General features: G+C 39.6%; 1 protein-coding gene and 1 long non-coding RNA gene across 17 annotated transcripts in view; one reads left to right on the plus strand and one right to left on the minus strand.

Annotated features, from left to right (window-relative positions):
* Window positions 1–10697, plus strand: part of LOC126871982 (gamma-aminobutyric acid receptor subunit beta) — a 94632-nt gene extending 83935 nt beyond the window's left edge. For 6 of the 14 annotated variants that reach the window (XM_050631407.1, XM_050631460.1, XM_050631414.1 and 3 more), the window contains 2 exons: window positions 105–267; window positions 758–10697. In XM_050631407.1, the coding sequence (XP_050487364.1) occupies window positions 105–267; window positions 758–903 (309 nt within the window). In that variant the 3' untranslated portion in view covers window positions 904–10697. The remainder of the gene's footprint in view (window positions 1–104; window positions 268–757) is intronic. The other 8 variants (XM_050631492.1, XM_050631422.1, XM_050631478.1 and 5 more) reach the window with 2 other exon arrangements.
* The window catches only part of LOC126872542 (uncharacterized), a 147123-nt gene extending 132049 nt beyond the window's left edge, over window positions 1–15074 (minus strand). For all 3 annotated transcript variants that reach the window (XR_007692009.1, XR_007692015.1, XR_007692010.1), the window contains exon 1: window positions 13762–15074. This is a non-coding gene — a long non-coding RNA (uncharacterized LOC126872542). The remainder of the gene's footprint in view (window positions 1–13761) is intronic.
* Between the last annotated feature and the right edge of the window lie 441 nt (window positions 15075–15515).

Here is a 15515-nt window from a genome sequence, read left to right on the forward strand (position 1 = left end):
GAACTCGCGTTTGTCCATCCTCGATGTCGCATGCCAATCTACCAAAGTAAGGGGTTCTCCTCGAAAAAGGACACCCCACGCCGAACTGCCGTGTCTCTTGTAAGTGGTCCCGTGTTGTCCAGGAGGTGCGGTTCAAGGTGCACGACCCGAAGGCACACAGCAAAGGCGGAACGCTCGAAAATACCATAAACGGACGAGCCGATGAGGAGGTAGCGCCGGCGCCGCAACATCTTATTCATCCTGGCAAGGATATCAGCAAGCTCTACGGTACGACCAAATATTCTCTATCTCTCAAATTATCGGCTTATATCGAGATTTTCCTTTCGTACTCCTTTTACGAGGCATTAAAAAGGCATTAAAAAGGAAGCGAAGTTAAAATATCTGATTCCCTGGGTTGGGGTTAGGTTACCTATTCTTAAATTTTTTTCTATTTTTAAGCTGAATTGGCAGTAATAATCGATAATCCTTAACAGAAAATCCTTAAAACCAGATTTGAACAATTGCATAGCGAATTACATAGAAGAATGTTTCATAGTTGTAAATTAACTCTATTCAAGCCTTTTCCCACCGACAGTCAATGGTAAAATTATTCTCCGGCAAGAAGTAAGACACCAATGTATTAATAGAAAAATATATTTACATCTGTACACCACGATAATCGCTTTCTTTAAGAAAAAAAATATACATAATACGAACATACATGTATATAATTTGTCCGTTAAAACAATTTAACGCATAGACGAATTTTTCTTGTCAGGTATGACGCCATCGGATATCGATAAATATTCCCGCATCGTGTTTCCTGTATGTTTCGTCTGTTTCAACCTGATGTACTGGATCATCTACCTGCACATCAGCGACGTCGTGGCGGACGATCTGGTGCTTCTCGAGGAGGCGAAATAAACGAAGAGAACGCGACGATCGCGCGTGTACGATGGACGAAACGTGCGGTCAAAGACAGATACGAAAGTATTGGCAACAGGGGGCAAAGTCGATTCGCAGAAGGAACTACGAAATAGGTCTAAAAATATTGAAAAAAGAATCAATGTCCCGCCAGGACTAAAAGTCCTAAGAGTGCGACGGACTAAAAATAACGTTGTGATTAGCTCGATACGAAGGGAGATAGATAAACTGTACAAGCTAGATCGACATTGGCATCCTGGATCGACGAATAGAACTAGAAAAAGAAGAACGAAGAAGTTCGATGCGAGAACGACTAAGGAAACGTATAGAGATCGAGGTTAGCGATTGTTAATGGCTAACTTGACCGCGAACACTGTTTCGATGTGAAATGGAAAGTGTCCAGACCAAAGACGTCGACGAAGAGGTAACAAACGAGCCGGGCGCCTCTGTGCTTCGATCGAGTAAGAGATAGAGACAGCCGCTGGTCAGACCGGTCGGACGACTAAAACGCGCTGTGACTACTTCGTGACATTCCAATCGTAGCGCGCTGATCGTAAATCTCCCTGCGCCTGCGACGTGATCTTCGATTTTACGCGACCCATCGCTGACTCTCGTTCCCATGTTTAATCGCGACGACGACGCGAGCGTATATTATCCACGATACGCGAAAGATTGAAAGTGGAAAACTTGCCATCGCTGGCAGAGAACGAAAACCAAAAAAAAAAAAAAAAAAAAAGAAAGATGCGAACGAAATAGAAAAACGGAGAACAGTAAAGAAAACAAATTCAAAAACTAAAACTGCGAATCCACGAGCGTGCATACCTTAAACATTGCCAGTCTAGGTACCTAGGTCTTTAAAAAAGAAGAAGAGAATACCTTCGATATAAACACTTGTCAATTTAGCCACCATTATATACATACATATATACATACATATAAATAAATATATATATATATATACATAGTAAAAAAAATTAACTAAACGTAAGGGAAAACACAAAATAAAAGCCCGTCAGTTCGAGATCGACAAATCGAGACGAGGCCGATGGAAAACGAGAAATTCTAAGAACGAGTCGATCGAGAATTCAACGATCGTCGCTCGAATGGCGCTCGAGTGTACATGTGATTGAGCAGAACGACGAAGAATCGCGTGAATCTGCGTGTGCGAGACCGCGTGACTGTGTGTGTGCGCGCGCGCCACTGTCCTACGTGTACAAGTGCGTGCCTTCGTGTGTGTCTGCATGCGTGCCTATACATGTGTATATATGAACGTGCGTATGTACGTGCGTGCGTGCGTACGTGCGTGCGTGCGTGCGTGCGTGCGTGCGTGCGTGCGTGCGTGCGTGTGTGTTACTCTACGAGCGCCAGCGCACGTGCACGAAAGAATAAAGAGTGGAGGAGAAAAGGTTTTTGTTTCGAACGAAGACAAAAAACGGTTCACTACCGGAGACTGGTGCGACTTAATCCGTTAAGTAAGTACGTTTTAAGTATCTACGTATGTAAGGAGACATACGTGTGCATGTGCCGCGTAAATGCGTTACGTACGTACGCGCATGCACATTAGGTAATTACGTGCAGACACACGTACACGACTATCCGCGCGTCGACAACACACGAGGTAACGGATCCTCGAGAAGCGTCCTCGCGATGAAATACGATCGATCCTTCGTCTGTATCGAGTCAGAAGAAAGATCGATCGCGACGAATCGCAAAGCATCCCGATGGACGCGGCCGGATCGACGAGCGGAGCGAGCAACAATTTCAACGCGAGTCGCATCATTTCGAGGTAGAGCTGTTTTCTCGAATGTCTTTTTTATTGCCACGAACGTTATGTGTGTCCGTTTCATTTTATACCACTTTTTTACCATTTATAGAACTCGTCGGACGAAGCGACTTTTATATTTCCGTCACTTCTATGATCGCGATCCTCCCTCGGAATCGTGTAACTTCCGTGGAATCGTCGCGGCGCGCAACCCTGTACGTGTTCGTGTACGTGGCTCAACGGGGAGTAACTTTTTAGCTCGTACTACTACGTAGCCGCGAAAAAAAAACTGTTATACGTAGAGATCTACTCCCAGAACGTACGATTAGGTCGGACGTAAGAGTTATTCCAATTTTTCGCGAAATTGCAAAACACGAGGTTGGGAGAGGCCAGCCAAGGAGGAGTCCGCAAATTGAACGCGAGCCGCTCCAGGCTGCGGAGTAAGCTTTTTTCCTCCCGTCGTTTTAGCGTTGAAACGGAACACGAAAAGAAAAAGAGAAGCGCACCGCGATCAAACGAAATCAAACAGCTTTTTTCTGTTTAGTGGCACGCAGGCGTAGAGAAACGCTTTCGCGAAAACGATTTAAAATACGTCCTCGCTGAAGAATACGGTAGAGAGGACAGAAGGGAAGAGAAGCGAGAGAGCGACGCGAGAATCTCGAGGAAACAGAAAAGAGAAAAGAGTAAAAAAGATCTCCTTTGAATCGTCCTTCTTTTAATGGTTCTTCTTAGTCGCGCGTCACTCTGCAACGAGTTATTCCCAACCGTAACCGTAAACGCAACGTAAACGCTCTTGTTTCCCATTCGAAATACTTGTGACGTTCTATCGAGCAAAACGACAAACGAAATTGTAAGCGAAGAACGGTGTCGCGATGGTTCGTGCGACGCCGTGCATAAAGCACATCCGAGAAAACGAGCAGCGATCGCATTTATCCTCGCGCGTGGATTAGTTTTACCGTCGAACACATGTACACCGCGGCGCGGTCCTTCCGTGGAGAGGCCCTTGGTCTTCCCCGGTAGCTGTTCCGTCGGTACGTTTTTGCCGAGTTAATTAACGCCAATTGTATGCCGTTCTACTTCCGTCTTTTGGATACTCCATGCTGTATGCTCGCATTTTTCCATCCACCATCTCTCCTACTCACTGTGTGCGACCGCGCGCGTTCACGGACACGGACCTTACCACATCCACGAACGCCAGAGTCGCACACACGAACGAGAATCATCTTGATTCCCCAAGTGCATATACGCATACGTACGTACGTACATGTAACACACTTCTGCTTTCCTGTCTCTCCTTTTCATTTCATCCCTCGTCCCTCTTTTCTTTCTCTCTGTCTCTTCTGTCTCTTCCAACGTGGTTTGCTGGCTGCAGACTGGGTCGTGGAAGCTTGCCATTCAGGATATCGACCAGCTGACACGCCCAACCCGCCCACCACCCTCTATTCTTCTCTCTCCTTCTCACTGTCCATGTCTGCCTCTCTTTCGCTCAAATTCTTTTCCTGTCTTTCGCGTCTGTCTCTCGATCTCTCCGTTTCCTTCTTTTTCCCGAGCGCTCTCCGCCGCTCTTCTCTACAATCGCCAAACAGTCCGTTTGCCAGACGCTCTTGCTCATTGTGCATTTAATAAGGAGCTTCTTGCCTTGGTACTCTGCGAGAATTCTTTATAAAAGTAGGTAATCTTGCTCGAGGATCTCCTTGGTCGCCATCCCCCTCGAATATACGGAAGAAGTGGCCGAGGGAAGTTCGTGTTTGGCCGTCCCGTTCCACCACCCTCCAAAAACCCGTGCAACTTACGAGAGAACGAATGCCTCTTGATTAACCTCGCCACCACCGTCGTTGTTATCGGCGCGTTGCATCACGCGTTTGCTTGTTATTACGTCGAATGATCGAACGATACACCGTTGAAGGGGCGACGCTCTTTCGATCTGTGTCGATCGGGCGAGAAAACGATTGTCGAAGCGGTGATACGCACCCAAAGAAGATGAAGGCAAAAGGGTCGATCGATTCTGGCAGCGAGGTGGGACGGGACGTAAATTAACATTCTTAACCCTCGTTCGTCTCTTCGTTCTGCACGTATTATGATGATAATTGTAAGTAATATCGACGATACTTCCACGTCCGCCCCAACGGAAGCATTATTACGCAATTTATATATAATTGTACATCTGTTATCTACTTGGAGTCTCTATTATAGCGAAAAAGAAAGGGAAAAGGAACTAGCGTTTTATCGTTGTGATATATTCTACAGTGTCTATATGCATTTATTCATACGTATATCACGTATGCATTCATGCATACCCACGTGTTTGTACGTATGTACGTTATATACGTGTGCCTATTGTTTACGTTGAATCTATGAAGCCGTGTGTGCGCGTGTACACGAGGAACTGGCACGTCCACGAAGGTGACGAGGGTAAGGAGCTCTTCCGTAGCGAGCGAACTGTAATAGGTAGTTAGGCTAAGCTACAAGCGAATTATACCGATAGAACGAAAGAAAAGACCATTCTCGATAAATCGTTTCGTTTTTCTCATCTTTTTCTCCATTTTATTTCTGCCGCCATGAACTACAAATTAGATAATAATCCAAGTGCACGAACAGAACACCGAGGAAACGAAACTGTAATGATACAGAAAAGTCGGTAGACCGATTCGATGAATCACGGACAGATCGCAATCGTGTACACTCGAACATTTCCTGTCCATTTCTGCGCGAAATGATTACGTGTGCGTGTATATATATATACATATATATATATAAGCTTATTCGATACGTTTCGGCGGAAAGTAAACGCGCGCGAAGGCGGAAACGCAATAGATACGTTCCAAGCGGAAAAAGATAGAGAAATCTCATATAGGATGTAACTCATACCTCGTACGTATATATTCACACACCTAGACACACGCACACACATCTACGTACACAAACATATATAAATATATATATAATCTATATTTTCGAAAGTTCATTCGAGGAATGTTTCTCTCACCGTTTAGATCTCGAGCACCCTCGAAACACCAGGTTACGTCGAAAACACGATTGGATAACGATTGGCAAGCGAACAAACGTCGATTCGCGACAAAGTGTCGAAACGATAACGCTTGGAACTTTCTTAACGTTTCTCTTCCCCGACGACGCCACGCGTGAGAAAACAGAGAAAAAACAGCTGAAAAAAGGAGAAAGAAATTCTTAATCCGCGATATAACGTCATTACGAACAAGCTGACGCACGTGTTAAAACGTGCCTTGAAAATCGCGCGCCAGTTCCTCCGAACCGACCACGGTCAATTATTATTATTGCTATGATTATTATTATTACTATTATTATTATTATTATTATTATTATTATTATTGTTATTATTATTATTATTATTATTATTATTATTATTATTATTATTATTATTATTGATACTATTATACTAATATATATATATATATTATATACATAAACGTTTTAAGGATGAAAAATAAGAAATTTACGACGATCTCTGTCCTCTGGCAGGATAAAAGACAAAAGAACAAAAAAAAAATGAAGAAAAGAAAATGAATAAGAGAAAAGGTGAAGACTCGCGTTACCGACGGTCACCTACGTATATATATAGATATAAATATTACCACGTAATTATATTGCCGAAATGAAACGATATCGTTTAATTACCGGTGAGCAGCATCGACGCGCGCGCAGGCATCTCGGCATTTAAACGAGACGAAACAAATGAAAAAGAAAGGATGAAACCAAAACGTTAAAAAAAAAAGAGAGAAAAATAATGAAAATAGGGAGAAAGAGAAGAAACCTATTAATACTATACAAATCGATCATCTTGTAAATACGAGTTTTATACAGAGCGATTGTATTCGTTAAAGAAAAAAAAAACAAAGAGTACCTACTGCGGAATAATATATACATATTATATATATATATACATATATATATACATATTATATATATATAAATATATATACGCAAATGTAGTGCACACGAGAATGTGACTGTTCGCACATATTTAGGTAAATCACTTTTAAAGTATAGGGAGAAAAAAAAACAGAAGAAGTAGACTGGAGGCACGTCGGGGGACCGAAGTGAGTACGTACATTCGTTCGTTCGTTCGGTAGTGAGTGATTAACTGGAAAAAATGTTGTTAAATTAGTGTGAGAGGAAGGAAGACAAAGAGAAAGAGAGAGAGAAAGAGAAAGAGAGAGAGAGAGAGAGTATTTAAGTATTTCAAATAAAAAAAGAAAAAAGAAAACGTAGCGAATGATTGATACGCGGCCAGCGAGAGTATTTTCCAAAATCGACGAATCGATCGAGAATCGTGCACCAAACAACGTAGACGACCGTACGACCACGATGTTCGAATTAGTTTACGATTTTCACGATTTTTCACGTCTACCCCAGAGAAATTCGTTGAGATATCGAACGAACGTGCAGGATCGAAACGATTCTACCGCTAACGATTCCAAAATAGAACCAAATCAATTACTCGATTTTCTACGATCGTTCGAGCATCCTTGAGCCCTATCACGAAGTTCGGGAAACGCATAATTGCTCAAAACGAAACTCCTCGATCGGCGTACGCTTCGGTGTGCAGAGATTTTCTTTTTGAATCAACGTTGTTTATTCGCGTGTAACGGCAGAACGCAAAGAATCTCGCTCTTCATCTTGTTTCTCATTGTTCGAGGATACTCTACGGAATATGCACACAGAAAGAAGAAAATGTTCCTATCGAGAGCGTAAAGTATTTTCTACGATAGATCGACCAAGTGGAACGAAGGTTTTTTTCGTCGGCACGATTCGATATCGTGGTCGATGGTCGTCCTCGTCGATGCACCGATATCGTAAATGAAGAAGAAATCAAGCCACGGGCGTGCACACGACAAGACCATGTGAGTTCAAATCGCATTGTAACGAAAACTGCCAACTTCATATTGCAATATACGTTTTAGTCAATCGTGGCGATGAATGGGGGGGAAAATAAAAATAATAAACCAGTCGACGAAACAAAGGAATTAGAGAAAAACAAGCACTAAGCGACTAAGGAATTGGAAAATCTGTCTGAACGGGTGTTAAACTCCTCGAGACCTATTTTCGGTTCGACGATCGATCGATAGCAGGAGAATACTCGGAGCAACGTTTCTCCCGTTGTATTTTCGTTGCACCCAGTTCGATTTCACGACGAACGATCCGCGGTTCGTTGCACCGCCGCTTTGCTGTTCGCGTCGACGCACGGGACGAAACGCGCGCAAGCTCAACGATCTCGCGAAACACGACGAACATTTCGATCAACTCGAATATAGCGATGTATCTTCGAACGGATAAACCGTGTTCAACGTGTTTTGTAACCTGTATCCGTTCCCTTAGGTTTCGTAGCCGAACAAAAGAACAAAACAATTTGTATCATCCTGCTCAAAATAAAATTAACACCGCCGCGTTACGAATATATACGATTGGGCGTGTCTGACTACACGTACAAACATACGAATTGATTTGGCAGCCAACCTTTTTGATTTAGGAAAATTACAAAGTAGAGAAAAAGAAAGAAAGTGACGCAGAAGAATTGAATCGAAAGAGATACATACGTTCGGAGTAACTCGTTGCTCAAATCTCGGTTTTTAAGCGAAACACCGATGTTAATGTGAACATTTCGTTTTAACGTTGCTCGTAGCATATTAAAAGAGATGGAAAAAAAAAGAAAAATAAAATAACAAACATGTGAACATGTGATCGATGGATATTAATAAGATGGTTTACGTTGGACTCGAACAACTATCGAATATTTATAATTTAATTTAGCCTCCCGTTGCTTTCATACCATGCTGTGTGTGTTTATTAGCGAACGAGATTCTTGAGACTTTCATGACCTCGCTTTTTTGCAGTTTATATCGTTCGAGGTTCCAGCGGGTGTAAATCATTTTTACGATCTTAATGGATCTGCTTTAACGCCGTCGCGAGTACGACCGAGTTTATTCTCCAGGACAGCTTGCATTCTTTAAGCAAATTAACTTTTTATGATCCAGCGTCACGTATGGCGTGACGGTCGAACCATACGTCGAGTTGATAAACGTTTTTCAAACGAAAAATTGTTGATCTATTGATTAAATAACAAAACGAAAGGTCCAGCCAGTTTGATACACTTAACATGGTATACTATATTTTTCATTGAGAAAAATATAAATGGAAAAGTCGAGGATGATATTGAGAAAGTTGTATATACAATGGATTCCAGTATTTCGGTACAAGTTGCACGAAACACCAACGAAACTTCTCGCACTATTTTCCAAGAGGAAACGATTCACACTTTGAAACCTCGAACAATATTAGCAGGCGTCGGGCGTAAATATACGCGAGCGTATTCGGCGAGAACGGTGTATTTCTGTTCTCGGGTTTGATCAACGAGAAAGCATGTCCCGCTTCGTATTACGCAAGTTTGCAATTTCGTTCGCGTAGCTGCCAGAATCTTCCGGGATTTGGCACGTTTCTACGTTCGTAAACCGCTTGAAAACTTCGAAACCCCTTCGAATCGGAGCTCTCCAACCCGCGTTACATACAGCGAAGAAAAATAAACGAGTTGTTCCAAGAGTATACCAAACCGGAGCCGTGCGGAACGTCTTCGATCGGATGGCGAACGACCGCGAATGTAAAAGATGCGGAATTCAACGGCCGAAGATCGGATACAGTGATCGTGCTCATGGACGACCGAAGGAAGAAGAACGAAAGTACGACGAGGTATCGCGCGACGGACTGTCTTGACGAGAGTATCAAATTCTAAAATGTATTTAATAACACACACTAATTGCATTATGTTGTAGAAACGTATTCTACGGTCGTTAACGATAAGAAGAACAATGTAGATACACGCAGTCAACACATTCACATATACATGTACGTACACGATATATAAGCAAAAACGAACACATACACACATAAAGAATAATACTTATATACATGCATACACGCAGTACATAACACGATACAATATACACGTACACACGAAGCATACCCCGTAGGTTGGGTGATTACCATCTCGATGCGATTATACATATATATAATTAATTATAAATATATATATAAATATAAATATATACATATACCAGCACTTGGTAGATATAGGTACACCCATACGTTTACCTATACTACCTTAAGAAAGAAAATTAAATAAAATTAAACAGAAGGAAAACACATCTACGTGGCTGTAACGCGCTGATTCTACGAAAAAAATAAAGAGAGAGAGAGAGAGAGAGAGAGAGAGCGACGAGAGACGAAAAGAGAAGAATCGGCTAGGGAAAGAGAGGAGAGAGAAGAAAAAGGACGCGCGAGAATGGACAGTGTTGCATTTTGCACGACAGGGGCGTATATAGCAGTGCGAACATACATACATACATAACACACAATAGCGTAGACTTAATAGAATCCGTGAGAGTGTGGCTGATTTAATCGGGAGAGCGTGATTCGTCCGTGAAAGAATGTCCGCGTGTACACTATTGCATACGTGGTACGTGCGTGAGTATCTCCGTGGTCTGTATTTTATTGCGGAAGTTCCTGTTCCTCGAGAATTAACGAGAAGACATTTAGACGAAGACGATGATAACGACGATGCAAGTAGTCGAGAGCGGATGACAAAGTCGAGCCGTGAGAGTCACCGAGTTTTTGTAGATCCTTAAAGAACAAAAAAAAAAAAAATAAGAAAAAAATATACCGATTGCGCGGGTGCCTCGATATCTGCCCGATTGTTCGATCTTTTTCCTGCGTTTCGTTCGAGAAGAGTCGAGAATCTCGTTTTGCAACCACGACCACGAAAAACATTTTTGTCCGCATGAGAAACGAAATAGAATCGATTGGCGAATGTGATATACCTATATTTCCTTTTCAGATTAGAGAAACGACGAGAAACGATATAGAGAATATAAAAAAAAAAAAAAAAAAGAAAGAACGGGCAGATTACGGTACGCCCTTGATATATGATTAGCCGTGCGCCATTAAAGAAATCGTTTTTTGTAATATCCGAATAAAATGCATGGTCGACGACAACGTATATAAATATCAGCTCAATTACCATGATCGTCCCACAGAAAGGCGACTGTCCGCTGAAGAATAACCAATCCCACCCTGTCAACGAATGGCTATTGGAGAACGCGCGTGCATAGACAAAAATTTATCCTCGTAATCACGACTATATAGATTACGCGGTACAAACGAAAATTCTATCGACGTGAAGGCAAATTCTAGGCTATCTTTAACGCTCACCGAATGCCAAATAGAAAATTGTTCGTTATACGAGAGAAACGAGAGCGATTTATATAACCTACCAAAAGACCAAAGAATACACGAAAGGCGAAACTCAACGAAAGCAACGTTCAGTCTTTGATACTTTCCAAACCTAACATCTTTTCGTTACTCGCCTTCCACTATTGCTCTTCTTCTATTTTTGTTTCTTGTTTTTAACGCTATTCTGGTAATATTACGCTTGATCGTCTTTGTTGCGCAACAACATGAGCAAGCGCTAAACCGCGCCCGTCGTGTTACGCGAATCGTGTAAATCGAATTACAATGTCTCTCGAACCATCTCACTCGCGATATTTTCAACGAGCATCTTGACAACTGGAACAACCGAAGCTTTCTCTAGCTTTCTTTGTAACAGGCCAATACCTCGAAACCTATTCCCTCTCCCATTTAGCAATGTCTATCAATTACGAATAAAATTTTATTTGGTTTTCAATATAAATTACCGAGAGACGATATTCAATGGAAAGATAGCCAATCTTCGTTCCATCGTTTTGCAAGAATTCAAGACGCTCTTCTTGCAAAACAGTTTACATTCGTAGTCGAATGAATTTTTGACTGGTAGAATTGAAACGATCCACTATTACATCATAACAATGGTATACCGACACCTTGGGTAATGCAATGAAATTGCGAAAAATTCAAAGTTAATAATCTAAAGGAGGATAATTATCCGTAGAAATTTCCTGAGTTTCTATCTTTTGTATCGGATACAAAAATAAAAATGTTAAATATAAGATAAGATATATATGGAATGAAATTTATAGTACGACGTTTGACCACTTTTCCGAGCCTCTCTCCACTTGCGACGTTAAAGGGCTACAAATTTAAATAAATAAATTTTTACTCCGATATGTCGTGAACTGTAACGTCCTACAAACTGAAATTATCAATTATTGGAAATATCGATTTTGTTCGATAAATATCAAATTAAAGTTATTTTTCAATTAAATAGCGGATATTTCATTCTGCCAGTGGAAGATTAATTTCCGTTCGCAGCGTTTCGTCGTACACCGTGCTTCACCTTCGTCCACTGCAGCAATATTTTCGCGTTCCCATCGATAGCTACGCGTTTCTTCTCATCATTCGTAGCTCACGATCGTGAAACTGACATCCAACGAGCGCGATTCGAGGCGAAACGATTACATTGTAAATAAATCAGATGATATTAAAAAACTCAAAGAGAGAGGGGAAAAAGAGAAAGGGAGAGAGAGAGAGAGAGAGAGAGAGAGGAAAGAGTGAGAGAGATTCATAAATGAGAGAATACGAATGTGAGAGAAAATGTGAGGGAGAAAATGCAGATGCGATAGGGGAAAAAGAGAGAATGTACATATATGAGCGTGTGTATTAATAAGTTATAATACGCAATCGCGTATTAAATGCGTTAGAATCGGAGAATCGCTCGTGCTAACTGCCGAGAAAAGGACATATTAGGGGACGTAAGCGTGCCCTCGCGTTCGTGTGTCGTTTAACTAAAAAAAGGATTTAAGAAATATATTATATATATATATAGGAAAGATAGAAAAAAATGAGATGGTCAAAAGAAAAGATAAAAAAGGAGTAAATAAAACAGAGGCTCTCCTAGTTACTTGCTCATTGAAATAATATTCTAAATAACGTTCGTAACGGAACAAAAGTCTAGATATGCATCAGTATAATGAAAAATAATTTTACGTACGTATAAGTAAGATTCACGCGCGCGCGGCTGCAGTCATGCGCGCGCATACACGCGCCATTTCTTTACTTTTCAAACTATGGGTCTTTCGAACCCAATCTTACCAGTGATCCATATCGATCTCGAAACTTCGCGACTTGTTCCGTGAAATCCGTAGAATATATCGAAAGGTTGTAATATTTTAACGATATTTTCGAGTAATAGCTACTGTTACAAAGGAAAACGAAAAGAGAGATACGATCCTTCCCTCCCTTTATTAATATTTATAAGTTCATGCTTCCTAGCGAAAGAATATTGATATAGTAACGGTGGAACTTCGACTTAATCGAGTAGTAGAAATTGTTAAAAGATTATAAATATCGAAAGTAGACCGTAGAATCACTTTGCAACATTGGTGCTTTTTATATATATATATATATAAAATATATAAAAAATATATATATAAAAAATATATATATATATAACGAAAAGAAATAAAACGTTTCTAGATTCCGCACTGAAACATAACCCATACTATTTCCAACGATTAAGCACGGTATACATTTTTTATTCAGTGTAGTAAGTACTCGATAAATCAGAAGGATTTAATTGAGGACTGTATTTATGACGCAATTAATTTCATGAAATTGCATAATTGTTTGTAAATCCACTACAGATGAAAAAATAGTTTTCATTTTAAAAATACACAGAAAATTATTCATAGAAAGTTTTTAATTGCGTTTGTATAAATATAGGGGAATATCGGGAAAAAGTGTGGTGTCGTGCGCGTGCCTGTTCGCCGCTGTGCGTTCACGAAGGATCACGATTTCTATATATTCAGATCGATCGCTGTAAGCCGTACAATTTACAGTGAACATGTACGGCCTGTGAACAATTACAAGCTTGTAGCGAAAAAAGAAACAAACAAAAAAATATATACCAACAGAAAAAGAAAAGAGATGCACTCGAAATCACTTGGAGCATAACCATCTTTAAATGACGGCGAACATAACATACATTGTTACGTAAACGAGTATAACGGAAGAAAAAAAATCGTATCGTTGCATGACCGATATACCTAAATGAAACTATTACTACGTGATACGACGTTATTATGTAAAAGTTTTTATTGCGTGAGTAAAATTATGTTATGGATGAAAATGTGTACCTTGTAAATAATAAATCTCGTCCTCTTCTTCGTGCATCGAACACACTACCGACCAAACAATGTCCTTTCACGCACGTTTCGATCAGAATTCGACAATGATCGCCTTTCTTACATCCTCAACGATCACTCGCAATATCTATAAGAAAACTCTTAACTATCAATTCTATTCGCTCGCTGATCGGTTAGAGCACACCTTTGTGTAAAAGAACTTAATTATTTAAGGAAAAAGATAGAAAAATTAAACGCATGATTTGAACGCGTTATACGTCATTTGCAACTGACATCGTAAAGCTTATCCTTCGTAGTCACGTGATCGTAAAATCTTGTACCTAACGAAGGTATCTACGTTACATAGGAAATAAGTATTTATTCCTACCGATAGATGGCAAACTGATTTGAGGCCGATAAAATCGTCACATCGGAAACGCCTGTTATTAAAATTTGATTTCATTTTCTTTCGTCAATAAAGCATATTTTATCTCTAAATACATATGTTTTTTATTTATTGAACTTCTTTTCAAGAATTTCAAATAGATAAACATTTTTAATGCTTTAGATTTTTCTAGAAGCTGTGTCCCTCCTAATCAATACTTCCGCAAACTATATTTTAGGAATATGTAAATGCTATCACATAAAATTAAATTGTTAAATTGAATAAATGTTGTACGTAAAGTATGTATATATAAGTCTTTGTAACATAAAGATGGTACACAAACTACAGAAATATACATATATATTCATATTTAATACATATGTATGCTATACACCTACACATCTTGAACAAACTGGAACTCGAATCGAATGTGAATTTCAAATCGATTGTTTGAAGAATGTTTAAGTAACCATTCTGTTAATGCGTGTCTTACAGCATTGAAACTACGTGAATACTGTTTTAAGATCGAAAATAAGGAGTTAAAGCTTACCTTTAGTAAGCTAAACCTAACCTTTTTCAACTTTTTCTGCAACATTCTCTAAACAAAAGTACGTGAACTGCAGTTATGTTAACTTTTTCACCTACATAATCGTTTACTATCATCTTACAGATGAAAGACACAGATACTACAGCCTCGCTTTTGTTCATTTTATGTTGCTTTCATAAAATAAAATTAAGGTTAAGGACATTCATTTGAACGTTCTTGTACTTTGTATTCATTATCTCGACACATATACAATTTTATTATTTATATGGTGTCGACAATGGAAATATAATATTCAGGACACTAAGGTATACGTTACGTTGCTGCGGTTTAGTATTTTTCGCTCTATTGTCATTTCTAGTAAAATCTAATAAAAATTTTCTAGTATTCGTACTATGTTTACCTTTCATTGTAATATGATATTTTCCTTGATCTACGGAATATTTTAAACGTGAGACTTTACTAATCGCACAGAATAAGTTCTATTATAATTGTCTTTACAAAACTAGTGCAAGAATAAAAGCGAGATACATTGTTGTCACGCGAATACCGTTTCTGATACGGTTCTGCGAACAGAAATCATTGATCGTGCTGTGCCTAACAACCTTATGTTCACCTTCTTAACTTATAAAAACAGACCATTGTTTCAACAAGATATATCGTAATACTCTACTTAGGATAATAAAAATATTCATTTATGTTCGCTTTAAAGCATATAATAAAATCATTCACTTTGTCTTCGAATAAAATTATTGATAAATAATTTCAGACATTCTAGAATAATTTGTTTATAATATATTGCAATATTTTGAAAACAACTATAATTAGCAGTTTAAG

This window comes from Bombus huntii, chromosome 1, assembly GCF_024542735.1.
Source record: "Bombus huntii isolate Logan2020A chromosome 1, iyBomHunt1.1, whole genome shotgun sequence".
NCBI lineage: Eukaryota > Metazoa > Arthropoda > Insecta > Hymenoptera > Apidae > Bombus > Bombus huntii.